The 25,240-nt window shown below is 46.3% G+C and overlaps 4 protein-coding genes across 4 annotated transcripts in view; 2 read left to right on the top strand and 2 right to left on the bottom strand.

Annotated features, from left to right (window-relative positions):
- The window catches only part of Ucp4A (Uncoupling protein 4A), a 32,060-nt gene extending 25,200 nt beyond the window's left edge, over positions 1-6,860 (top strand). The window contains exons 7-11 of the mRNA XM_089587910.1: positions 43-155; positions 1,021-1,105; positions 1,321-1,413; positions 4,119-4,221; positions 5,524-6,860. Coding sequence (XP_089444036.1) covers positions 43-155; positions 1,021-1,105; positions 1,321-1,413; positions 4,119-4,221; positions 5,524-5,595 — 466 coding nt within the window. The 3' untranslated portion in view covers positions 5,596-6,860. The remainder of the gene's footprint in view (positions 1-42; positions 156-1,020; positions 1,106-1,320; positions 1,414-4,118; positions 4,222-5,523) is intronic.
- Positions 6,861-11,326: 4,466 nt separating this feature from the next.
- On the bottom strand, positions 11,327-19,413 carry mRpL27 (mitochondrial ribosomal protein L27). The gene is made up of 3 exons (XM_089587909.1): positions 19,310-19,413; positions 11,869-12,053; positions 11,327-11,582 (listed from the first exon to the last, which is right to left on the bottom strand). Exons 1-3 carry the CDS (start codon positions 19,368-19,370, stop codon positions 11,376-11,378), a joined length of 453 nt encoding a protein of 150 aa, XP_089444035.1. The 5' UTR covers positions 19,371-19,413; the 3' UTR covers positions 11,327-11,375.
- LOC149348081 (protein FAM133B-like) lies at positions 18,047-19,315 on the bottom strand. The gene has a single exon (XM_089587908.1). It carries the CDS (start codon positions 19,194-19,196, stop codon positions 18,726-18,728), a length of 471 nt encoding a protein of 156 aa, XP_089444034.1. The 5' UTR covers positions 19,197-19,315; the 3' UTR covers positions 18,047-18,725.
- mms4 (Methyl methanesulfonate sensitivity 4) overlaps positions 18,676-25,240 on the top strand; it is a 27,910-nt gene continuing 21,345 nt past the window's right edge. Inside the window, exons 1-4 of the mRNA XM_089541682.1 lie at positions 18,676-19,895; positions 21,830-21,931; positions 23,623-23,776; positions 24,875-25,024. Of these exons, the coding sequence (XP_089397808.1) occupies positions 19,636-19,895; positions 21,830-21,931; positions 23,623-23,776; positions 24,875-25,024 (666 nt within the window). The 5' untranslated portion in view covers positions 18,676-19,635. The remainder of the gene's footprint in view (positions 19,896-21,829; positions 21,932-23,622; positions 23,777-24,874; positions 25,025-25,240) is intronic.

The following is a 25,240-nucleotide window of genomic DNA, read 5'->3' as shown; positions in this document are numbered from 1 at the left end:
CAGTGTTGTGTTGGTTGCTGAATCACGCATCCCGTGATGCAGGGTGACTGGCACGTGGCAGGCGTTGAAGAAGATTGCCTCGGAAGGTGGCATCCGGGGACTCTGGAAAGGTGGCGCCCCGAATGTCTACCGCGCCGCACTCGTCAACCTCGGTGGTTAGTGGCCTCCACCACTTGCACTTGCTCTCTCTCTTGCCACTGAGGTTGCCAGCTCCATCGAAAAAAAAGTGGAAGAAGGGAGTGGTGTCCTTAGCGTACAAAATTTGCCTTTGTTTCTACGGTTTAAAAGAATATTTTAGCTTTTTGTTCTGTCATCAGTTGGTGGCGTGACTGGTGGCTTTTCCAGGCTCGCACATTAAACTGTCTAAAGGTTCTTGCTGTCAGAACTGGCCATCATGGCGAAGATGGCTTTGTGTGCGTGTTACGAATGCATGCAGTGCAGTCCGAGTGTGTGGGATTTTCAGTGGACCTGAATCCAGGAGCACATATGTTGCTCTTAGTGTAACATGCGTGGTGGCGCCAGTGCTTGGCTGATGACAAGATACCAAGCCAGGTGTGCCTTGCTCTTCTTTTATTATTTTTTACGATGTGCTGATGAGTGCACTCTGTTCTCTTCCTGTGCTAGGAAGTGAGCTGTTAGAAAATGTAACATTTTTGCATTCCGTTTGGCCATTGCTACAGGCATCATGCGCATGCTACGAGGGGTAGCTTGACAGGAGGGATTTCAGGAGCTTTTAAAGCAGTTCTTGGAAGCTGTACCAGGACTTTGTGCTGTTGCCACAAATGCTTTCGATGCTCTGTCTGCAGCAGCCAGCTGGAAAGTTGCAGCTATGCAAAGCCATCGAGGCATTGATGGTGATGTGTGAGGGAGTTCCTTATGAGTAATGGCTACCATGGGATGTGCGCACAATGCATTCATGCCGAGGCGAATTGAAGCCCTGCAGATGACAGCTTGTGCCTTGATATGTTGGGGAAGAAGCAGGCTCATTGTGCTGGGACGTGCCCTGTACTTCTTGTGCAGACCTGACAACATATGACACGGGCAAGAGGCTACTCTTGCAGCATACCAGCCTTAAGGACAACTACTTCACCCATTCGCTCGCCAGGTACGTGTCTTTCTTTCCTTGGTAGTGAAGCAGACCTGTCCGTACAGTTTAGCTCCAGCATTGTGATGTGGCACCACAGCTTGATACATGTGGACCATTACTGGTATCGTGAAAATGTGCAAATCAGTGAGCTGCTATTGTTGACATGGAGGCACGTTTGTTATTTTCTTGTTTGTAGCTGCTAGCACATGCTTCAACCTTCTCCTTTGGCGCAGTGGGATGTCCGGCCTGATAGCGGCAACCCTCGGCACGCCAGCCGATGTGATCCGCACGAGGGTCATGAACCAGCCGACAGACAGCCGGGGGAGGTGCGGCCGCTTCTTCTTCTTTCCAGCTGGCTGACGTTGCACAAACTGTTCAACAGAGTGTGCTGCTGTTCTGCTCACTTGGTGTTCACACTCCAGTAGCCAATTGTTTCTGCTTGTGAACTGCCATGTTGGCTCATAAGTTATGGTTTCAATCCCACTTGTGACAGCTAGATTTCCACAGATTTGGCTAGGTACACTGAAACCTCGAATAACTTGGGACTGCCGACATGGTCCACCCAGCCAATGCCCATGCAAGTATATGACATTAGATGCTCATACTTCAGCCAGTTAAAAAGGGCACCTGAAAAGACCATGGTGACCCGGCAGCGCATATCGGCCAGCCAGCGAGCTGAGTACAGTGTTGAGACACTGATTGACATGTGACTGGTGTTTTCCTTTTCTCACCAGAAGAGTTCCGGCATCAACGTGTTTCCCTCGGTTGTAAATTGTGAGATTTAACGTCCACCGCAGTGAAGGGCCTTTTGTCTGTATCCCTCCAGCTCAGTAGCCAAGGGCCACTGAGCCATAGCAATGGTGCTTTCACTCGCTTGATCCTTCCTCTGTTGCTGTTTGTGCAGTGGCACACACACTGCTCCACTGCAGCCGCATCACAAGGCCTTTACCATTCTGCTCTTCAATCCGAAAGTGCACGCGCAGTTTTGATCGCAGCCCTCATCTTTGGCAAACAAATTTATTGCAATGCAAACGGTCAGTTTCGGGCGGGGCCATTCGTTAATTCGGACCGTTTTACCCGGTCTTCTGAAGCCCAGATTAACATGGTTTCGGTGTACAGTAAAAGCTTGTTAGTTCCAAGTAACTGTGACTGCAAAAAGTATTGGAATTTACCGAGTTTTTATATTAACCAAGTGGAAAGAATAAATGGGACCTAGGCGAAAAGAATGCGCTACCTTTATTGGACGAATTGTGCAATTATTTATGCTGCTATGTAAAAGTTGGTCCTCCAACTCATAGCCCTTGATGGCCAAAAAAAAAAAAGTTGCCTCCAAATATTTATTTATTTATTTTTATTTTTATTTGAAAATACTGTTGGCCATGGGGCCGTTACAGTAGTGGGGCGTGACACTTGAAAAGCAAAAAGGTTTTGTCGATTATACAAAAATACAAAGTGAATCTTCATCTATACAATCATATTTCTTGCAGCGCAATGTTTCACTTTTTATACAGAAGCAGTGTTAGTAAATATTCACTTGAAAACCAGTTATTTCACACAGAAAAGGAAAAATAAAAAAAATTCTACAATCCTGGCCTGCACCTTAGGCGAGTTGATTAGCCGTATGACACAAAAAAAAAACTTTTTTAGTGCGAAATGGATATAGATTTTTCGAAAGTTGTTAATGTACTGGACTGTAAGAGAGATGTCAATGCATGCGCCCCGCAGCTTTGTCCACTTTACCCGAGGGGTGGCATCATGGGGACAGCAGTCTAAGCCAATGGAGAGCGAAAACATCCTGTCTTCTACACTCGCGTGCGACCTGACCGACTAATGGCAAACTGAACAGCAAACAGACTGCGGTGCAACTCATGTCGAGGAGATCATCAGAAGAGTTGCAAGTTTGCTATTGCGATACCTACCGCTTGTCTGAGGTAGCTACCGCCAGGGCGTAAATGGCGTGCAATTTTAATTTTCTTTACCGGAATTGATATGTATACGAAGTAACAGCATTTTCTGACATTTGGAGCCATGTGTGTCCTGCCAACAATGGCATATAACAGGTGTCCCAAAAATGACTGATGGATTTTGAAAATCAATAAAAAAAAGACTGAATGAGATAGAATTGTATTGTTTGCGGCCTTACGCTTAGGAAATCAGGGAATTTTATCCCTTCAAAATTCAAAGTTAGTTTACATTTCCACCAACAGGTGGCGGGTATTTTCTTTGGAAACTGTGCCTCGTTTCAACAAAACTGTGTTCCAGGCGGTGGAACTCTAACACAATAAACACCCGCTGTTCAACGGAATAAACCATTTTGGTACAGCAGAATTGAAATCTCAATAGCACACGCTATCAGCTTGACGGCGAACTACGGAATGACGAGCTCAAATATGCTCCGTTTTAGCTATTTAGCTATATCTGTTCCAGATCTCCTGCACCATCACCTCTTGGTGGAAATGTAAACTAAATTTGAATTTTGAAGGGATAAAATTCCATGGTGTCCTAAGCGTAAGGCCGCAAACAATACAATTCTATCTCATTCTGTCTTTTTTTCACTGATTTTCAAAACCAATCAGTCATTTTTGGGACACCTGGTACTACCCATCCAAAATTGCCCTAGACCGTGTAACTACGTTCGCTCCCCTTGTACGTCGACTACCTGTTCCAAATGGTCGTTTTTCTGAAAAGAATCTGGTGACCTAACCCTCTAACCATGGCACAGCCGCTCAGAGAAATGGTGCAGGCCGTCGCAAGTGCGGAACAAGAATCACGGGAAAAGCGCAGGCACGCGTTTCAGTGGTACCGTTTAAGTGGTATCAAGCTGTGGCATTGCTTTGCGGCACCACCTCCACGAGTCCGTTGTTTCACTGGTTTGCGACGACATCGGGATTGGACATTCCCGCATAGCACCCCAGTAACTAACAGGCTTTGAATTATCTGGTGAAATTCACAATAGAAATTGTTTGCATTATCTGGGATGGATTGAAGTTATTGAATTAAGTCTGAATTAAGCTGCCGGTTGTTTGTGCAGGGGTCTGCTGTACAGCTCACCCCTGGACTGCCTCCTCAAGACTGTTCGGGGCGAGGGGTTCAAGGCTCTCTACAAGGGCTTCTTCCCCATCTGGGCGCGCATGGTCAGTCCTCTCCTCCTTCAAGCGCATTTACTTGCATTTCGCATTGGTACACCTACCTCTTGCTATGCCTTGCATCGCCAGAGCACCTTTTTTCCCGTCAACTGGCAGTTGAGTCTAACGCAGCATAAGCACGCATTAACAGAGCTTTCGCTTGCATAACCGGGCTAAGCAGCAGCCATTCTTGAGCTACTTCTGTAACTGGCAGTGACACTAAGCCCACTTCTCAGCACAACCTTGCTATCTCTACCATTGTAGCAAGAATAGTGTCTTACGTTGTGTAGACTCTGCTTCTGTTTGCTTTTTGGCTCCTTTGTATCACTAAGCAAGGAAGTGAATGTGGTAGTAGATTGAAATTTGTAACGAATGTTTCCTGGAACGCTGTATATGCTGTACCTTTGTGTGTTGGATGCTTGGGAATGTGGTCTTTCTGTGGCTACACTGGCTTAAAGAGTCCACGAAACGGTTTTCAACAGCCCATGTCGCACAAAAGCCAGCGTGAGCAAAAAATCCCGACATATGCGGCAGGTAAGCGAGACCTTGTGGCATCATCCTGCTGTGTCAGGATTGGTTGCGAGAGCCTCAGTGGCGCATTGTTTAACCGCTGAACCAGGAGTGGTATGAGGGCTCCGAGGAATCTGTGAATGATAAGTCGAGGATGACCGATGATATATGGGCATTGATCCATGAACGCTGTTGTGTCATACCCTTATATGGAGCTTATGTCCGATTTGACCAATCTTTGTCTGAAGCTTGTTTCATCTTGATAACCAAGCCTCGAACTGGAACCCAAGTGAAAGCGCACCTAATTTGCATTTGGCCTAACCAGACTAATCATCCACCATTTTTTTTTGTGGTTAATGATTCCATGCTTGATGTCAGATGTTAAAAGAAGTGCTCAAGTGCAGAAATGAATTTTAGTAGCTCAGTAATAATCAGGTGGTTGAACCCCAGGGCAGCTCCACTTGTCTGTGGAGTGAAAAAAAAAAACACACCCTAAGGTGGTCAGGGCTTCCCTCTGTAATGGCATGCAGGCCAGTAGGAAGCATTAGCAGTGAAGGCTTAGCCAATCCGGCGGTTAAAGCTTTTCATACGACGTATGTACAAAAATAGAAAGACATACTGCTAGTCTTAAGGAACATGGGCATAGAAGAACGTAGTGTTCGTCCTGTCATTTTTCTTGGAAAAGTTTGTTAGCAGATTGGTGAACTGTTTTTAATGTAAAACAGCATCACTTCTGAATCATTAGTTGGTATGTGTGTATCTCTTTCGGTAACTTGCAGCATGCGTGTTCTTCCCCAACAGGCACCATGGTCTTTCACATTCTGGGTCACCTATGAGGAGTTCAGACGGTTCGCCGGTGTCCGGTCGTTCTGAAGAGCCTCTTCGTGCCCACAACAGCCCTGTTCCTGCCCAAACTTTTGTCTGTTTTGTTTATGCTCGTATTGTTAGAGGATAAAAAGAAAGAAAAAGGAAACAAGTTGAGCCGCCACTTGAAGAACTTGAACTAGGCTTCTCTAGTGGTGATGTGTGCAGCCTGTCGTCACCTCCTCTGTTGCAGTTGTTGTTGTTCTTGTAGTTGTTGTTATTGTTATTTTGGATGCACTGATGTGTAACGGCTTGGCTCGGTGTGTGTGCTACTGCGGGCTAAGTCTGTCAAGTGCTGCAGCTTGACCACAGGAGGTCAGCACTGTGTGGATTCCATTCGTGCCGTGAGTGCAGCTGATGATGGACCAGCCTCAGTCAGCCAGTGGGCTCTTTCTGTGCCGACAACCCGTGTGGTGTTTTACATTGACACTGTGTTGACACGTCACTCGCAAGGAAATGCTCAGGTTGGAGCTTGGCCGCAGTGTTGTAGCTTAGTGGCAGTGGGGACACCAGAGGGGCCCAGATTGGAACTTACTTGCCAACTGCCATCGTTGGCCACTGGTATTCACTGTAGCCAGGTGAGGTGTTGGCCACGCTGTGCCTTCTGGCTGAATGTGCTCAAGTGCACGCCTTGAGAATCGGCACTCGCAGAAAGGGTTCGTGTTCTTTTGAGTATCTCCTTGAACAAGCTATCTCATTTCCTGATACGTTGCCTGCCTAGCACTTCTTCAGTGCTGTCTCAGCAGTTAGTTTTATACAACAATGCCTAATCACGTTGTAGTTTTGCTACTCTTTGGAGAGTAAGTTGGAAGACCGTTGTTACCAGGTGAGCTGCAAGAGGATGCACTTCTCAGTGTCCGCCGGAAAGGAAGTGCTTTGCTTCTCGGTCCTTGATTACAGGATAAGGAGGTTTTAGCTGAGAGATGTCTGCACTTTCATCGGTTGTGTGTGGTTCAGCCAAGATGTTGTTGTGATCTTGCCAGTAAAAAAAAATTGTGGCATGAATTCGGGAGATGCTTCCCAACGAACAGCGCTGTTGTGTTGCTGCTGATGAGCTAGGCAGGCAACCACACTCATTGTTTGCAGGATGAACATTTATTTTGTTTTCCTTGTGCAATCAGGGTAGCAAAGCGGGCAGTTTGTGAGTAATATTTTGCAGCATTACCGCCCGATTTTGTATTTTCAGTGCGTCATGAATGTAGCAGTGCTTTGAACTTGACGCAGAGCCATGAAGTTGCCATCGGAAGAAGAAAAATATATATGTATATAAATCCTGTTGTGTTCTTTAATTTCTGGTGTCTTTATCTGATATTGATCAATCAGCTGCCAAGAAATCACTTATATATATATATAGTCAGGTTTAACTGGGGAAATTTGTTTCCTCCCAAGTTTAACCGCGGCTGACACAGTTCAAAACCGCCGGACCCCACCCCGTGGTCGCGTGCGGTACCGAGCGCACACCAACCACAGCGGGCCTTGCTCTGAGGGAACGAAGGAATGACACCCTGGCTGACACAAACAAGGCATTTATTGCTTCGCATGAGCCGTATGAGCCAAGACTGTAGAGATCCTGGGTATCGACGGTAAACATGGCTAAAGTTAAGCCTAGTAAAAGTAAAATTTCTTGATCACAATAGAGAAAGAAACAAGCCTATGAACTAAATTATAACCAGTCACAAGTATTACTAATGAAGATATTAGAGGGTCCTTTAAGTTAATAAAATGAAAAGATTTGTGAGGATGACACATAGCGTTCGCGCCGCCGCGGGCAGCGTAGCACCAGACGACTGTGCCTGACCGCGCGAGCCAGAGAAACTAAACTTTACGTGTCCAACGCGACGTACGCAATGGAGCAGCGCAAAGTCGCATATGTATTGTGCAAAGTGGTGCAGCACATCCGGCAAGAGTGGACGCTTTTTCAGTGTCCACCACAGGTATTTATGACTCCTCTTTGTGTAACAAGTCCACAAAACCGCCAGCGTCTTTCGCACCCTTCTGTTTTGGTCGCAGCTCAGCATTACGATCTGAAATTGCCGATAGATACGACAAATTTCCTTTGGTGCGGTTTACTGCAGCGGCTAAAGCTTTTGCAAGATGAGTTTGATAAGTACGTTTAAGGTCATTGAAGCAAAATAAGGGGCCGTGCTGCAGTTTGAGATGGCCAGGCGCTCCTTCACCTCTCATAATAAGCGTGGAATCATTGGTTACTTCACTTTGCTTGCTTACATTTCTGTGTGTGTGCTCCGCTGCGTGGAATTAACCTTGTGTCTCGGTACCCCAGACAACACAAATACATCCTCAGGATGTCCTGAGGATTATTTTTTGAGGACAGTGTGTTGTCCGGAGGGCGTCCACTACTGATCCTCAACAAGTCCTCATATAGTCCTGTTGTCCGGCCTCAGTATGTCTGGAAGGCATCCTCAGATTTCCTCTGAAGCACCTTCTTAGTCTATATTCAGGACGTCAGATGACAGTTTAGCCCAGGGAATGTGGGTCATTATTTGCTTAAGCATTGTAGGCAGTGTGCACAGGGGTTGCAAAAAAGCTTTTCACTTCATTTGTCTTGGGTTCCAGCAAACAAATTCCGCAAAAGTGTGAACATGCTCAACACTATGGTTCGTTTACTGCATTTGTTGGTATAGACGTTTTACAACGCCTTATCATGGAGGCTGCCATCTTTGATCACGTGATCACGCCACCATTACACGCCTCCTGACTGCTCGGCGCGCGCCTCATGACGACGGCTGCTGCGTCTGATAGTTCGGTTCATACACGCAGTTTCTGCTTATACTTCTGTAAAGGAGTGGAAAGACGACACTATGATTTGTCAAAACCGTCGAAAGACATGTGAGAACCCTAATTTGATCACTTGAGGCATGAAAACATGATCGGGCTTCATGTCGCGAAGAGCCGCTGAGCTCTCCGCCTCTTCGAGCCAACGGATGGATCGCCTGAATGCTTGTCTTTGCATTCGCTTAATGTTTTTTTATTGTTATTATCTAAAATGGCAAGGTTTAATGCTCCTGCAGCAACTCAGCTGTTTGTTGTATTGTGTACATGCATGCATACACTAGTTTAAAACGCTCACACGCACATCGTATGCATTTGTTGGTAACCTGTTAACGGTGCTTAGGAAACCTGAAATAGTTTCTACTGGTTCGTTAAACACAGAAAGGCGACGAAAATAAATAGACACACGAATCTTAAATAATCATGTAAGCACTACCATGTATCCTTCACAAGCCGGTGCGCAATCGTTTCGAAGAGTTCCGTGATATATGGCAACGCGTTCATACTACACGACGATCAGAATTGAGTCATCCTCACATATAAAATTGTGGTACACTCCATGTTCGATATGTGGACATGAAAATGCTTGAGATCTCTATCGTTGGTTGTAAGTGATCAGCTTCACTCTGAGCTGGAGTCACTTTAGTGACTGTCTCGCATGGACCGCGAGGAAGTGACAACCACCCAGCACAGCAGCCGTAACGCAAATGCTTTATTCCGATTATGGTCGACGAAAATCGCGCTACTTGGAGCGAAGTTCAACAGTAGCACGAGGGCGGTGTGTAATCCACGGACTGATGGTAAGCGTTGTACACTCACACGGCTGTGCACTGCAGAAACTGCAGTAGCGGTGAGTAGGTGCTTAAATCGTCTTTTTTCCGTTCCTAACTCGGCCTCTGGCACTCCTTTTACGAATGGCCGCACACCTTAACTTACAAAAGATGGGGTCCCAGCACACTGCTCAGCAACTGAAAGCACAAAGTGACTGTTTCGGTGGCAGGACAGCTTGTTTATGCGGCTATGCACTTACCCTCACAGATTTTTCAAGATCGAAAACTTTCTTTCTGTATTGGCTATCTAGCATTGGCGAACGCGTTTGTTGCGTTCGCCTATTCGGTAAGGGTGCATGGTGAATGGGCGCGAATAGAGTGTCCTTGTTCAGTTCGGTTCCGTGAACCTTGCAAACGATCGCATTCCGCAACTTTAACTCCTTGTTGCAATTCTTGCAATCCACAACACAGCACGTATTTCCTCTGCCTTTTCACATCTTCGTAGGAAGAACTATTTCGGCAGCCACCCGCGATAATTTCATGGCTGCATCGAGGTGTACGCGCTGGTGACTTACGACAACCTGGAATGGCACAGTGTTTTGAGCGCGCCTGTGGCGCCATCTGGTTTCAAACGGAAGAACTGTGCGCTGTAAACGGTCTATATACAGGTTGGTCTTCGCGCAATATTTTCATACAGCGACGACTACAACTCTTGCAGGAGCTAGAACTCTCAGTGCAAAAGCCACTTGGACAAATGGCCCCAAATGTAGACAGTCCAACTCCATCAGAAGCATGCAGTACATAAGAACAGGTTTAAATGCCAAAATATTGTAAGATATCTTCTTGAGGCACGTATTTTCTTCACGATGGTTTCCTGCACTGTATCACTATTGTACACAAGTATCTTTTAATAAACCTGCAGTTTTTAATTAATGAAAGCCGAGTGCGAGAGATTAAGCTGGTATGATCTCGGTGCAATGCCACAATATCGACCTGCAATAGGAAGTTTGAGGAATTTTCATCCTTGAGCTGTACAAACTGAAGACATCTTCATGAGGACGTTTCCAATATTGGAGCAACAATTTCAATTGGAACCAGTTGGAAACCCAAATGGTCCAGTCGGGAGTCCCATTCGACTGTCCAATTGGAACACCTACATTCAAATCTAAACCAGTTGGAAACTCAATTTCCAATTGGGCAGTTCATGCGGACTGTCCAGTAGGAACACTATTCCAATTGGAACCAGTTGGAAACTTATTTAGTCCAATGTAGCCACTCGAAACAAGTTGGAAATCCAATTGGTTCCCCCCCCCCCCCTTTTTTTACTGGGAGCGGTGGGCCCAGGCTGTCGACGCTGCTGCGAGGCATTAATTTCACCTGGTCATCAGACGCCATGCTCACCTTCGCGGAAGCCAATCTCCGTGGAGCCTTTCGCGCCTGGCACATAGGCCGCCTTCCTGGCCGATTTTACCGATTTTGCCAAGTGCATTCATGCGGTTGCGGTGCCTTAAGCTCTCCGGATGAGGTGGCTGTCTATGAAAAGATCAGTCTGCAACATGCCAGGCATCAATGGCCTGTATACCGACTCTGCAGGACACCTTGCGGAATAGCACTTCTCGAAGAAATAACTGGTATTGTAAAGTACTCAAAATCGATCCCTTTTTCATGGCAAGGAAAGAGTTAAAAGCAACGGCTGTGCAACGACACAATCCCAGTTGAGATGTACTGTTGGAGGCCCCACAGATACCGCATGTTGGTCGGCTCCCCCACTTTTCAAAAGCTATTGTTGCACAAAGTCGACAAGCTTCAATGCATTCTATTTTTTTTTTCTTTCGCTTCAAACCAAAAGACCACTATTTGCACATGCGAAAACTCTGGTACAGTGTAATTTAGAGGCAACATTCCACCATACCAGCGAAGAAAACAGTGGCAGCCTCAGACAGCACTCCTTGGGCACACCCATCTCTGTTTCTTGGTTTGGAAAGTGATTTTTTTTTTTTTCTGGATATGAAATTGCCCTACCATGCTGTCCAACAAGAATTTAATATGTTGCCAGCATCATTAGACGCTTTAAAAAAAATTCTGCGTGCACAGACATAGATGTTAATTTTGGATAGTATGGAATAGCATGAAGGGATCAACATAGCAATGCTGCATGTGGGGGCTAATAGAGGCGGTAGTTCCAATGCTGGATAAACTATTTATGATGTTTATTTCATAGATGATCTACTACACTTGCGAGATGAGCCGAAAAGTCTGCCCCTGAGGCCTCGGAATGACGTGGAAGTACTTCTTGTAGAGGGCCTCTGTTCTTCGTCCTTCGTAGAACTGCTGCACTCGCGGGTGCTCAAAGTCCAGCTCCACCTTTTCACGTGTCAGCATCACCTGGCCTTCGACTGCCGCAATCAGTGTCTGCCGGCTGTGGCCAAACACCACCTGCACGTGCAAGACACACCCAATGGACAAAACTAAGAATAGCCACTGGTACTAACAATGTATACATATGCTACATATGTTCAGGTAGGTTCATTTCTCACTTAAATTTGCTGCCCCAACCACACAGACCTTTGTCCACTGAGGCAGTACAACTGTACCAATCATGGGGCCTCTCAAAGCACCAACTATTATAAATAACCTTTTGCTTCTTTTTTTCGTCTCAAATTTGCGTGCGTACTTTGACACGCCCCTCCAGGATGACGATAACAGTGAAAAAGCTCCTCACGTTGAGCCCCGGGTGGAACTTGAGCTTGTTCTGTTTGACAATGACGTCCCCCTTGTGTGCCGTCTGGCCATTGTGGATGCGAACGCCCAGCTTCTGGCCCCGGGCCGCTGGCCCCTGGCGACAGGCACGGTTGCCCTTGGCTGCACCACGCACGCTTTGTAGCTGCACTGCACTGGGCACTCCTCCTGGGAGACGAAACCATGCAGGCCTTTCACAGATGGAACCTCAGAACGATCCAGTCTTGTTTCCTGGTAAAATTTGATGGCTTAGCTTTTTGTGGCTCCGGTTGCATTTGTTTGGCAGTAAAAGATATACTCATTGTCGAGAAATTTGGAGTTGAAAATCAAATACAGCGGACCCTCATTAATTCAAACTTTCTGGGGACTAGAGATATCTGCGGAAATTGTCAGGAGTGTGCCTTAAAGGTGCAGTGAAGAGGAATCTGAACTCGTCTTTTTGCCGCGGGAACTCCATCTACACGTTCCGAGCATTCTTAGAAACTTCGATTTATTGCCCTGTGTGGCAGATTTTTCTAATTAAATCGATTAACGTCCAGCTCCCGCCTTTCTTTTAAAATTCTCCCCGTACAGTGGGTGGAGTCGACCAACACGTGGAATGCCTTCACAGCCAGCTCCGTGGAGGCTTGCCGCTCTGCCATCGGCGGAGTAATACATAGTAATCCGTAGAAGCAAATAGTCCGCGCATATTTTTATTTCTGCAGGCTTATTTCGCGGCTATATTATCTGCGAATGAAACTATTTATTCACAGAAACATAAAAAACAAAATAAAGCGAAAGCAAAGACTCCATGAAGCTGGCCGAAAGGCACTCTACGCGTTTGTCGACTCCGCCCACCGTACGGAGAGAATTCAAAAAATAAAGGCGGGAGCCGGATGTTAATCCGATTTAATTAGGGAAATCGGCCACACAGGGCAATAAGTCGGAGTTTCTAAGAATGCTAGGAACGTGTAGATTGAGTTCCCGCGGCAAAAAGACGAGTTCAGATTCCTCTTCTATGCACCTTTAATATCATTCACGACCAAATGCAACCTGCTTTATGCATATCTGCACACAAATAGTATTTTGGACTCTTTTCTCTGCACAAACATCGCTATAAGCATTAGTACAACAAAAAATGTGGGTGAAAGGATCATATTTGTTTATTCAACCAGCTGTCTCCAACTGATAAAAAAAAAATATCAATAATGCACTGGTTTCCCAGTCAAGTAAGGGACCTTGAGGGTCTGTACTATCGCGCTCAATATGAGTTGCAACGCGCGGTCATCGACCGGAGCTCGTTCCGTGGTGTGCCTCCTCCAAACAGACGCTCGGAATTCAGGGAGAAACTGCTGTTCCAGGAAACAACAGCACCCCCGCTCTGGAAAAAGTTTTTCCCAGAATTCCGAGCAACTGTTTGGAGGAGGCACACCACGGAACAAGTCCCGGTCGATGACCGCATGTTGCAACTCATATTGAGCGCGATAGTACATAAAGTACACAGTATCTGAAGGTTGAATCATCAAATAGCCACAAAAGAAGAAAAAAATCGCACTGCATGAACTGACGAGCAAATAGCCAATGGTTGTCTGCTATCAAGTGACAATGTCACAGTCGGGAGTATCAAAACAGGTTAGCTACAAAACAGTAAATACATCGCGGCCTCTTTCGAAAGCTGTGGCGTCCATGTCAAGTGGGTTCACCACACACACGAGCAGCTCATAAGCCTCGCATTTTCAACGCATAGGATCGCACCGCAGACAGAAGCAAAGGGTACGCAGATGTGCGCCTTCTAAAAAGAAAAAAAAATGGTAGGGTTTTGACGTAGTTAAATTCAGTAGGACAAGCGAAGTACTTGAGGTAACACCACCTCGAAGGCAAGATGCCGGTTCCACGCGTTGATGCGTGCAGCTGCGCAAGGCCTCTGTCAAAGGTTGAGGCTTCACGCATACTTCGGGTCCAGTAGCGCTAAAAAGACTAGCGACACACCTCTAGGTGAGGCTCGGAATACCCCCGCCTTCAGACCGGCTGGAGGTAACTGGGTGGAACTTTCAGCGCACCCAGTGCTACAACTCTCATGGAACAGACCTCGGCTGCCGCTCTTTCGCGCACTGGGAGCATTGGAACAAGTCTGAGTTAAGCGAAACTGCAGTACAAATTAAGCATTGAAATTATACTCAGCCAACAAAATTCTTGAAATTTGTTCCAACTAACTAAAAGTGTGAATTACCGTAGTTTGAATTATGCCGGGTGTACTGTATTTTTTCCTGCAACACCATTTAAACTCGCGTCACTGACAATGATGTTGAGTACGTAGCGTGTTGGCTGGCGAGAAGTGGACGGCCACAAACAGAGAAGTATGCGATGTTACTGCACAGTGACAGTGGGTGTCTCTTGTTTACCCTTTCCTAGCTGGTACTAGCTCCTCCAGTGAAGGGGCCTAATTTGTCTTCAGAACATCAATTTCCTCCGAGTGTCCGCTTAAATTGGTATGCTGCTGAAACAGAACTTTGAGTTCTGTTTCACTTTGAACTTTGAGTTCACCGTTGAGCGTGTTTGCAAAAACTATTTCTGGCACACATTTTGCATTCCATACTTACAGCTCTGCTTTCTTCAAAAGCATAATTCAGCATCTAAGTGACATCTGCGAGTGTATGGGTGAATGGTTAAAATATTCACCCTAAAAAGACAAAATTCAAGCCCAATTCCAATCACAACCTCGGAGTCCAAGAGGACAGCATGATATCTTTTTCTAGCGACCTTGCGACGCAAAATTCTCACTTCTGCTAGCAACGAGTCAGCAGTTGACACAACAGACAGGCAGCTCTCTGTTGAGTTACATTCAAAACATTCAAAAAACCTGTCACAACATGGGGCTCTTCAATGTGCACTGACATTGCACAACACACGGGCCTCTAGAATTTCGCCTGCATCGAAATTTCGACCGCCGCGGCTGGGATCGAACACGCGTCTTTCGGGTCAGCAGCCAAGCACCATAACCACTGAGCCACTGCGGAGGGGCTCTGCCTGAACAACACCTATTTTACTTTCGACCAGGTGCTTTACAAACAGGTTCAAGGCACAGCCATGGGTGCTTCAGTTTCTGTTAACGCTGCAAACCTAACAATGGAATGGCTGGAAACCCATGCACTGGTTTCATTCAGCCCACAACTAGAGATTAGTGTGCGGTACGTCCATGACTGCTTTTCTGTTATCAAGAAGGATGCTTTACTTGATTTTACAGAGCACCTTAATGACAAAACCATCCAGTTCACAGATGAAAAAGAAGACAGCTTCCTTTTAGGACGTCTTAGTGAAACGAAGCCAATCCGCACTCTCATTCAAAGTGTACACGAAGAGCACTCATACTGGACGCTCACCCAGCCTCTCGCAAGAGAGATCAGTGGTTGCCTCGCTTATTCGTCGAGCATCGGCACAGAGCCAGACGACGTGAAGGCTGACCGTCAAAGAAAGGACCTCTCCAAATGCCTTTACCTTTTGTCAATGCTGAGGAACGCAAACTGCTACGGCCTCCACGACCTGACAGTGGCGAAAAAGTTTCAGCAAGCCCTCATCAACGTGAAAGACTGCCTGCCAAAAAAAAAAATTCCGGGCGTAGTCCACAGTACACTGTACAGAGACTGTAACCATGTGTATGCGGGTGAAAGTGGAAACTCTGTTAAAAGGCTGAAACAACACCAGAATCAAGTTGCAAACAGGAAAGTTTCGTCAAATACACTCGCTGAACATTCTGACAACTGAACACACACTTAATTGCACTGACGGGGAACTTCCTAGTGGACACGCCTGCTGTCTAGGGCACATTTTCAAGCATACATAGCCAGCCTTTCATGTCTGTACCTCTTTGTGAACAAGGCTCCCCTGCGGGTGCCGAAACGCCATTTAAAAGTTCACTTTTTGGCCGGTGTTCTGCCTTCTTCATTCAAAACATCATTACCAAGACACGCGATAGGCCAGTAGCTGGATGAAGGCCCTCATGAGTCACCTAACCTCACCACACTATCTTGTTCCCAGACTACAACTTCCTGTTCTTACAGCATAACCAACCACCATTACTTGTGCTAGGCATGATCAGGTCCTGACCAAGATTAAGTGTTTATGAAATAATTATTCTAGGCCACAGCTTTTATCCTCAGTGCAGAGAGGAATCGTGGTGCAACACTCTTCTGCTCTCATCCATATATGTCCCCTCCTGCTTTGCTAACTTCAATCCTCGTTGTAACACAACAAAAATAAATGCACCCATCACTTCCTCCCAAAAAGGCAGGCAGTCTGCCATTCAAGCAAAGCCAAGGTATGCATATATCAGAAACAAAAATAAATAACATTAGTCTACAACACTGTATGGCTGCGCTTGGGTGGATGTCAATGAGTAATTACTCCCTTATTACAAATCTACTCCACCTTGGGGGATTCCCCTAAACATTTGACCAACACTGTTTATACCACAGTCGCAGATGCAATACTGGGAGTTTTTGCCGCTGTGCTTTAGATTCCTGTGTCAAACCTTGACATAACTAGTCCCTCGATGCGTTTGCTGTAAAATTTTCAATGGCTTCAAAACTAGCTACCAGTATCTAAATAAATGAGTAAGCAAACACCACAGCAGGGCGAATGCTGCCCCATATAACGTTACAAGGACTTTGAGCAAGTTCAACAAAAACTTTATTTAAAACAAGGAACAAAGCAAGCCCTCAGAGAGAGAACCATAATCTGAATCTATGCACCATATACAGTTTCACCCACGGTCGTGGTTTCACCCCATGCTTTGAAAAGTGCTCGTCATTTTCTGCGCACTTTTAGCAGAGCCCGTCTCTCCATAAGGGGGTGGGGAGACGCTCATGGTAATGCTTCTTCGTCTTCCGGGTAGCAAGGAACAAAATCTGCACCCCTTTCTTCCTCCTGCCAATTACACCCTACGACAGTCATTTCAAAGGGAGCATTGGCGAAAATGGCTGCCAATGGAGAGATCAAACTGTGCTTTGAGGTACAAGAACACCAACTCCACTTCGGCAAAGTCACCTAAGATTCTTCCAGGGCCTAAAGACACACCAATCTGCTCAAGTTCAATACTAACAATACCGCCGCGGTTGCTCTAGTTGAGAAAAAAATAAAATAACTAAACCGTCTAATGAAAAGGTGTGCCTTCATTCTTGCAGTTGCTAAACACGTGTTAGCCGAAAGTGCTCTTTGTCCTAAATATTACATTACATAATGCTCAAGAAACTACTGCTCTTGGAATGACTTTTCCAAGGGTGACTACAGCACCTGAGCCCATTAATCGTTAAAAGTAATATGTTCATATTTAATAAGCTACTGATTCACCAAGGTTGAGTAAAATCAAGATCTGAGCACCACAGGTATCCCTCTAGGTCACTACAATGGCCTGAATGGAAACTTAAACATGAAACTCGCTTAAGGTTTAGCGTGTGTCCTGTCCCCTCCTCTGTCCATGTATATGCACTAGTTAACATGTGCAACGTAAGATTTGATTGGCAGCCACTTTTCAGCCACCAAGATATTATACAAGATATATAAATAGTAAGTGCTTATCTCTGGCTGTGTTGGGTAAAGTGACTATGCTATCTTGTCCCGACACTTGTAGTGGATTCTATGTGTGCTTCTTGACCTAGCAATACCTGAAACATGCGATAACTAGGATCCAAGCACCTCTAGTTTGAAAGAAACTTTCCCCAGCAGTGATTTCTTAATTATACTCATTCTTTTCTGTGTACCTAATAATTTCATATGAAGCAGTGAATGGCAAGGCCTCGCAAAGCAAGTAGCAATTCTTCACATCTACAGCTTTTATAGTTCTGAAATGGTTTGTGTCCAATTAGTATCCACTGGCATTCTGTACAAATCTTTCTTCTCAAGTGAAACTTTTAGCAATTGTACTGACAACATTTCAACTTGAGTTACAGGGTCTGTCACTCTCCCAATACAGGCAATGAAGACAGAGCCCACAGCTAATACAATGCTAAAAATAGGTGAAGAAAGACAACCTTGCTACCTGGCTTGGATTTTCCAGCCCATAAAACAAGGCGAATCCTCTCTTAAGCAAAGGAAGTAACCTAATGCACGTCACAAACCTCAGAATGCGTGAACACAAAATTAAATTTTCAGTCAGGACAAGAAATGCACACACGACTTGCACTGCATTCTCAATGGGGCTAAGGCTGTTCGATTAGAAATATATTAAAAGGAAGTGGTGGATCAATACAGCACTGATGGCATCACGTGAAAGCCATCAGGCATACATACAATTTCGTAGTTAGCCAAAACTTCTCAAGGAGTCTTTTCCTAGCACGCACCAAGCTGCACACTCAAAGGTCTTTGAGTCTTGATGCCTCGCTCAGATGTCACCATCATCACAAATTAAATTAATGTGCACGTCTCATTTCATTGCCTTAAACAGCGCCACGAAATTTTGAGCAGTGCAGTGGTATGGGATTCATGACAACATGTGCAAGACATTCAGCGTCAGATCCAACCCGTTCTCGACAAACGTTAAGTACAGTCTACAAATTTCATTTTAAACAAACCACGGTGTCGGTAGCATAAAGAATGGAAATGAAAAAGTCACTACAGTTACCAATCACCTTTCTGCGAACAGAAAACACTGCAAACCAAACGGCCCATTACGTCGTCCCCACTGTATGCAAATACAGTAAAGAACTTGTGCGGTCAATCTGATGCGGCAAAAGCAGCCTTCCTTGCCGGCATCGCTTCCTGCTTTGGAAATATCACCGGAACGCTCTGCATCCGCCAGCCACTGAGGTTTCCCCGAACCGCCACGGCGCGACTGTTAGCAGCAGCTGACACGCAGATTCCCCACAGTCAGTCGTCCGCTTTCCTGTGTCGCTTGTGCTTTTTCTTGGCCTTCTTTTTCTTTCTCTTGGAGTGGTCAGGCGCCTCTTCGGACTTGGTCTCGCTGCGATGCTGCTTGCAGCGCCTCTTCTTCCGGTGCTCCTCCGACGACGAACTACTGCTGTCGCTGCTCGAAGACGACCGACGGCGCCGCTTCTTCGTTTTCGACGAGGCGGCGTCAGAAGCAGCCCGTTCCGCCATTATGCGCTCGCGGTTCTTGCGCAGTTCCTCCTCGAACTTGCTGTTCATGTGCTCCTCCCAGGCGGCCAACGTGCTCGAGCCCTGCTTCTTCTTCTCGATTATCCGCTTCACCTCTTCCCAGCTGGGCCGGTTGCGGCTCAGGTAGTCCTTGATCGTCGGACCGCTAGGTCCGGACGGACCTCGTTGGCGAGCCATCGCGATCGGGTTCATGAACGCGTATCGCGTGTCGCGCTTGCCCATGACGAGGCTCCCGGCCGCTGACTAGCACGACACGAACAGTTCCCCGCTCAAATGACCCAAAGTTTTACCGGCACACGCGGACAAGGCCAGAAAGAAACGCAGTCAATAGTTACCCAGCCGTTGCTGTCCCCTCGCACAGAGCGACGAAACAATGCGCTGCAGCGCCGCCGCCATCTTGAAGTTCAGGAGAGAAAAAAACGTCAAGACGTGGCCTGACAACGGTCGCGCCTCTAAAAGTTAAATACTTATTCGTAATAAAACTGGGCGCTATTTATTTTTTGATTTTGGTAATGTTTTAGTAACAAAAACGGTTCTGAACAAAAATTATCGTTTTTTTTACTCTCGTTCCGTTTCTCTTTATCATGCTCCTAGTGCCAAAAACGGCGGGCTGCTTGGATGGACTTGTCGTGCGCAAAGCACTTTTTCACAAACAAACACAATGTCCACAGGGTGCATAATACTCGATTCGGACGATGATGACGGGCCGAGTCACACGCCGTGTAGTGCTACCGCAACTACAGCACGCTCCCAGACGAGTGGTGCTGTGGCGTTCGTCGACTTGTGTAGCGATGCTGACGAAAACGACGGGGACGATCAGGCGGTGAAGATGCCGCCGAGAGTGGAGCAGAAAGGACACGTGGGTGAGAGCCAGGTGATGATGACGTTGATGACGTCGACGGAGGCACCCCCCCTAACAAGGTGCACCTTATGAATCATTCGGTTCACCTGCACTGCATGCCGTTCGTTTCAGCGGTGCAACATAGCGCTCTTTGCACGACGCCGTTTCAAAAAGGTGCAGATGTTGTGCAGGTTTTGGAGGGAAACCGTGCACCTCCTTTATGGAGACGGCTGGCGCAACGATGGCTTGCGCTTGGCGATATAACGGCGGAGAGACTCAAGTTATTCCTCCACGGGCCCGACTCGTATGGAACGTCATTGGGGCTCCACCTGAGAAGGCGCGGCGACGGAGGCGGAATTCTCTCGACGGACCCGTTATCGGTCTTTCCTGTGGGCCGTTAAAATCATAACACTCGAAGCCAGTTAGCCGGTTATATCATGCTTTTGTGACAAACACCAAATAATAACAGATTCGCAGGTTGGTTTTATCGAAGGTAAATCTACCGAGACATCATTACTAAGCCAAAAAGAGTATATCTTACAGTGTTTCGAGGAAAAGGAACTTGCCCTTGGTGTTTTTATAGATTTTTCGTAGGCTTTCAACTATATCAGAGTATAGAGAGAGTATTGAAGGCCCTTGCCCCACTGACAGTATTCTTCTGAGACTTCTTTTAGAGATTTACGTTCATGCAGAGAGAAGGCAGCGAAGGGGTGAAGCTGTTGGAGTGGAGAGCGCATACCTCCAACGATCTGCCAAATTTTGGTTACTGGTTGGCGCACATCTTGCGTAGAACAAAAGTCACGCCATCTTTGCTGACTGAGTTCTTCCAGGTAGCGCCGAATGTGGTGTTGTGCCCGTCGGCAGGCACGAAGGTCTTCGAGGTTTTTTGTGCACAAAACTTTCCTTCCAGTTCTCCTGCAAATAGCGCACAGCTTTTGAAATGCCTCGTGACTTGAAGGGTGCCTATCATTTTTAGCTGCAGTTCGTGTACTTTCTCTCACTAATTCCTCATTCCGGGTTGTGGCAGTAATTCCTCTGCTTCCTTGTACGCATCCCGTTGTGTAGATTTTATAAGGAATTTCTTTTGCGCCGTCTGTGCACGGATAGCTGATATGAGGACTGGGACACTTCCACGTGTTTCCAGATCAGTGCACCAGCCAACTGACCTTGTTACAGAGGTCACGTCAATGCTGCTGTCAGGCCTCGGAGGTAGGCTATGCTGCCATAATTTAGCGGCTAAATTGAATGCATTGAGAGAAGTTCTGCAAGCTTGGCACCTCTGGCGCATGTAATACGTGCCCGAGGTCGAGAAGGTGTCTTCGTTATCAAATATCCAAGCCTCGATTGTCCTGATTGGCTCAAGGTACACTCCAATGAGAGTGTACTCTTGTCTGCCAATTACTGTTACGGCGCACACATATGCGTTGCCACTTTGAGGCGGGACATCAACCAAGAAGGCCGGAATATCCTTGCGAAAGCCTGTTAGCAGTCTGCTGATGTCATCTGGTTGTTGTGAATGGTGAAAGTAGTATCCATGCAATTCAGAGATGAGTATGAAAGGGAAGTGGTATGCTTGCGCCAGGTTCCGGAAATCGGAGAGGTTCGAGCGTAAACCGCGAGTGTTCCACTGGAAAATTGTGCATACGTGAAAGATGTTGCGGATGGTCAGCTGTGGTGAAGCTGCCACTGTTGAAGCCATGATTTATTGATGCCTGGTATTGCGCCTCTGCGGAGCATAGGAGGCCGACACCAATGGCTCCGTCGCAAGTACAGCTTCTACTTCTGGGAGGCCTCGTGATGAGGGGCTGGTGCCCACAAGGGCCTTGATGGCTGCAAACAGCATCGGACTCAGTAGGCAGGTGATGTCTTGTTCAGTGAAAGTATCATGTGGGGTATGTATAAAGTGATTTTTGAAACCCACTGCAGCCATAGTGGTTTGTATTGGTTTTAGTTGTGGTAGGCTGGCAAGACAGTGAATTGTGTGAATTGTGACATTGTGTTCTTGCATCAGCAGCATGTCTAGAGGTGAAGTCCGCCTTGGCAGTCTGTGGGACAGTGAAGAAGAGGACCTGCCACCCCTGTCCGCTAGGCTGCGCCCACCGCAACACTCCATGAGGTTGGTGCTCACTTTTTCCTGCAGTGCGGCTCCGCCTCTCTTAGGACCCCACCTTTTGCAAACCAAGAAACTTAGCCGCCTTTGTACTGTTAAAATGGAACAATTATCATCATAGCAGCAGGCATTGTAGCCACGACTAGGCTATGCAACGTAAATTTAGGGCAAAGATGCTGCCTGAAGTTGCTGTCATGGGTCGTCGATGGAGGTGCAGAGGACAGTGATGGTGTCCTCACAAGCATGTGATTTAATTCTCTCGTTGCTGCTTTTACATCGCAATTTCTAAGCTAGCCCATTCTGGCAACAGCGGTGCTTATAAAAGAAGGGCCCTGTTTTAATACACAGCTTGTATTAAACTAAATCATTAACAACTTTGTTTTTTTTTTCTTTTGATGGGTTGAAACTAGCTAGTTTGGGTAGTCTTCATAAACTGTATGAGATGGTGTGTGATGTTTTTTTTTTTTGCATTTAAAGTTGTTTTGGTAAAGTATCAGTTCGCTGTGTGCCATCTTCCCTTTTTCTGTGTCAACTGTGAATGAGACACAAAGCATGTAATTTGCTGCACTACTTTGCTGACAGTTAACGAGTGGTAAAGAGGTACTGCACCCAGAATCGGTACTTGTGCTTATTGTAGTGATTTGATGGTTGCTCAATAGCCATTGTTTTCTAAAAATAGCTGGGAGCGTATCGTCAGTGTTTTCATTGGATAGCATGATCACAAGTCAAAAGGCTGCATGCCAAGCCAATCTTGTTAGCTTGGGGCTCAAATCTGGTTTTGTAATAATTTATACTGCATACCAATCCCGTGTGAAAATTCCTGTTTCTTGTGGTGTGCAAGGTCTCTAAACTTTTTTGATGACACGAATGTATGGTCAGAATCAGTATGCGGGTGATCCTTGCTAGACTGCACATTGCTGTTCTGTGTTGTCTCTTTCAGTTGTGTTCTGTCCATCCTTCTTAAAAAGACAAAGATTCAAGAGTCTCTGAATGACTAGTTAGCCTAGTTTGAAATTTGAGTACAAAATGTAATCAACATTGTGTCAGCCGAGCGAGAGTGATGGGCCTTTGCCTCTCTGAAGAAAACTTGCTCTCCAATAAATGTTACGATGACGGGTGGGGGAACCAAGGGGCTGATTAGGCTCAGCCCTTTTGGAGAAATTTATTTATTTATTTATTTATACAGAATACCCCTAAAGGCCCTTGAGAGGGTATTACATAGGGGGGGGGCACAGGCAATTGAACAGAATAAAACAAAACCGCAAATATAAAACAAACAACAAAAGCACAAATAAGATACTTTACATGACATAAGTAAGCAAAAGAATCAAAACAAAAGAACAAATAAGACACTTTGCATGACATAAGTAAGCAAAAGAATCTAAAGAATGGCAGCGCGGCAAAGAACGAAGATTACTGCAGTATTAAAATTATACAAACAGAACACTAATGCAATGAATCTTTTTAGTAACAAACCCTGCAAAAAAAAGGAAGCCATGAACAAATAAAATAACAATGTATGCGAAGAGCTATGTATGAGTTGTGTATGAGTTGTGGTAGAGCAAGTCAATGCCTTAAGGATTGATTTGGTCAGTGCTGCACTTTTCGGCACATGCTTGGAAGAGCTGGTTGCCACTTCAAGCCTTCTGGCTGCAAGCTTAAAAAAGTCTGTTGTTCTTTTTCTGACTCTGATGAAGAAGTCCGCAGAAACGAAGCCCGGTGCACAAAATTTCGGGCAGTGAGGATGAAGACGTCGGACATGCTATCGGGGTGGCCCGCGGTGCGACGAGCACCTCTCCACCGAAGAGCTTGGATGTGCCCTCCCCTCTGGCATGCGGTGCAGACATTCCCGTGAGTCAGATGTTACTGTGCCTTGGCTTTTGCAGTTAGCTGTTAATTAGCAGCGCATGTACTGGCAGAAGGCTGCAAAGTTTGGCTAGTTTGTACAAACTCATTTAAAAACGGCATAAGCAGGAACTGCATTGGCCTCTGTTACTGTTTGGTCATAATGGCCACATGTATACATCATCATCATCAGCCTGACTAAACCCACTGCAGGGCAAAGGCCTCTCCCATGTCTCTCCAATTAACCCTGTCCTTTGTCAGTTGCCGCCACTGTATCCCCGCAAACTTCTTAATCTCATCCGCCCCCCTAGCTTTCTGCCGTCCCCTGCTTCATTTGCTTTCTCTTGGAATCCATTCCGTTACCCTTAAGGACCAGCGGTTATCTTGCCTTCGCATTACATGCCCTGCCCAAGCCCATTTCTTCCTCTTGATTTCAACTAAGATGTCATTAACCCGCGTTAGTTCCCTCACCCACTCCGCCCTCTTCCGATCTCTTAACGTTACACCTATCATTTTCCTTTCCATAGCTCGCTGCGTTGTTCTTAACTTAAGCTGAACCCTCTTTGTTAGCCTCCACGTTTCTGCCCCATAGGTGAGTACCGGTAGGATACACCTGTTGTATACTTTTCTCTTCAGGGATATTGGTAAGCTACCATGTATACAAATACTATGCGAGTTTTTTTTTTCCTCAGCTCATCTGTTTCGGAAAGCAATAGTTTGGATCAGGGCAGCCACGGCAACCACAGGACTTGTGAGCTGTTGGGAGAAACCAACTTTTCGATGACCTTGTGGCCGCTCTCGGAGCAGGTTACTGTGGATGTGTAAAGAAGGCGCTGTTGAGTGAGGGGAAAAGCAGGGTGAATGGGCGCAGCACAAAACTGCGACAGCTGCTGCTTCTTGGGAGGCTGTGTGCGTTAACATGCCAGAGGATTTGCTGTGCTTGATGGTCCTGCCCATATTTCTCAAGAGTTGCCTCTCGGGTAATATCGGTTGCTCCCTCGGCTGTAGTTGGCTTGAACAGGTTACTAGTAGTCCTAACATCTTTCTTTTCACGAGGTCAGCGAAGATGTCAGCTTGCTCCACAGGGACAATTTTCTTTGTTAGGGGTCGGCAGCGTTCACTAAGCTGAAGAAGCCCAAGCGTGCCAGTCCGGAAGAGCGCGAGGCTCGTCGTGTTGCCAAGGAGCTGGAGAAGCAACGGAAGGCCTGCGTCACCGAGGTTGGGCGTGCCACCAAACCAGGACACTGCATGAAGGTGAGTGTGCCTGCTTCATTCACTGAGCCATAACTGCTGTTTGTTTTGCAGCTTGTATGCGGTTTGTTTGATGATTTCTCCTCGTCGTGCATGATTGCATTGGTGTTGATGGGCTGACACCTCATTAAAAATGAATGGCTCACATAAACATGCCAACATTTTCTTTCAGTTTCAGTGGCCTTAGTACTTGAGTTTTGGTAAAACTGTTTAGAAATG

The sequence above is a fragment of the Amblyomma mixtum genome, chromosome 4 (assembly GCF_055824585.1).
Source record: "Amblyomma mixtum isolate Tamu chromosome 4, ASM5582458v1, whole genome shotgun sequence".
Lineage (NCBI taxonomy): Eukaryota > Metazoa > Arthropoda > Arachnida > Ixodida > Ixodidae > Amblyomma > Amblyomma mixtum.
The sequence above is the reverse complement of the archived record's forward strand: the minus strand, read 5'-3'. Positions and strand labels throughout refer to the sequence as shown.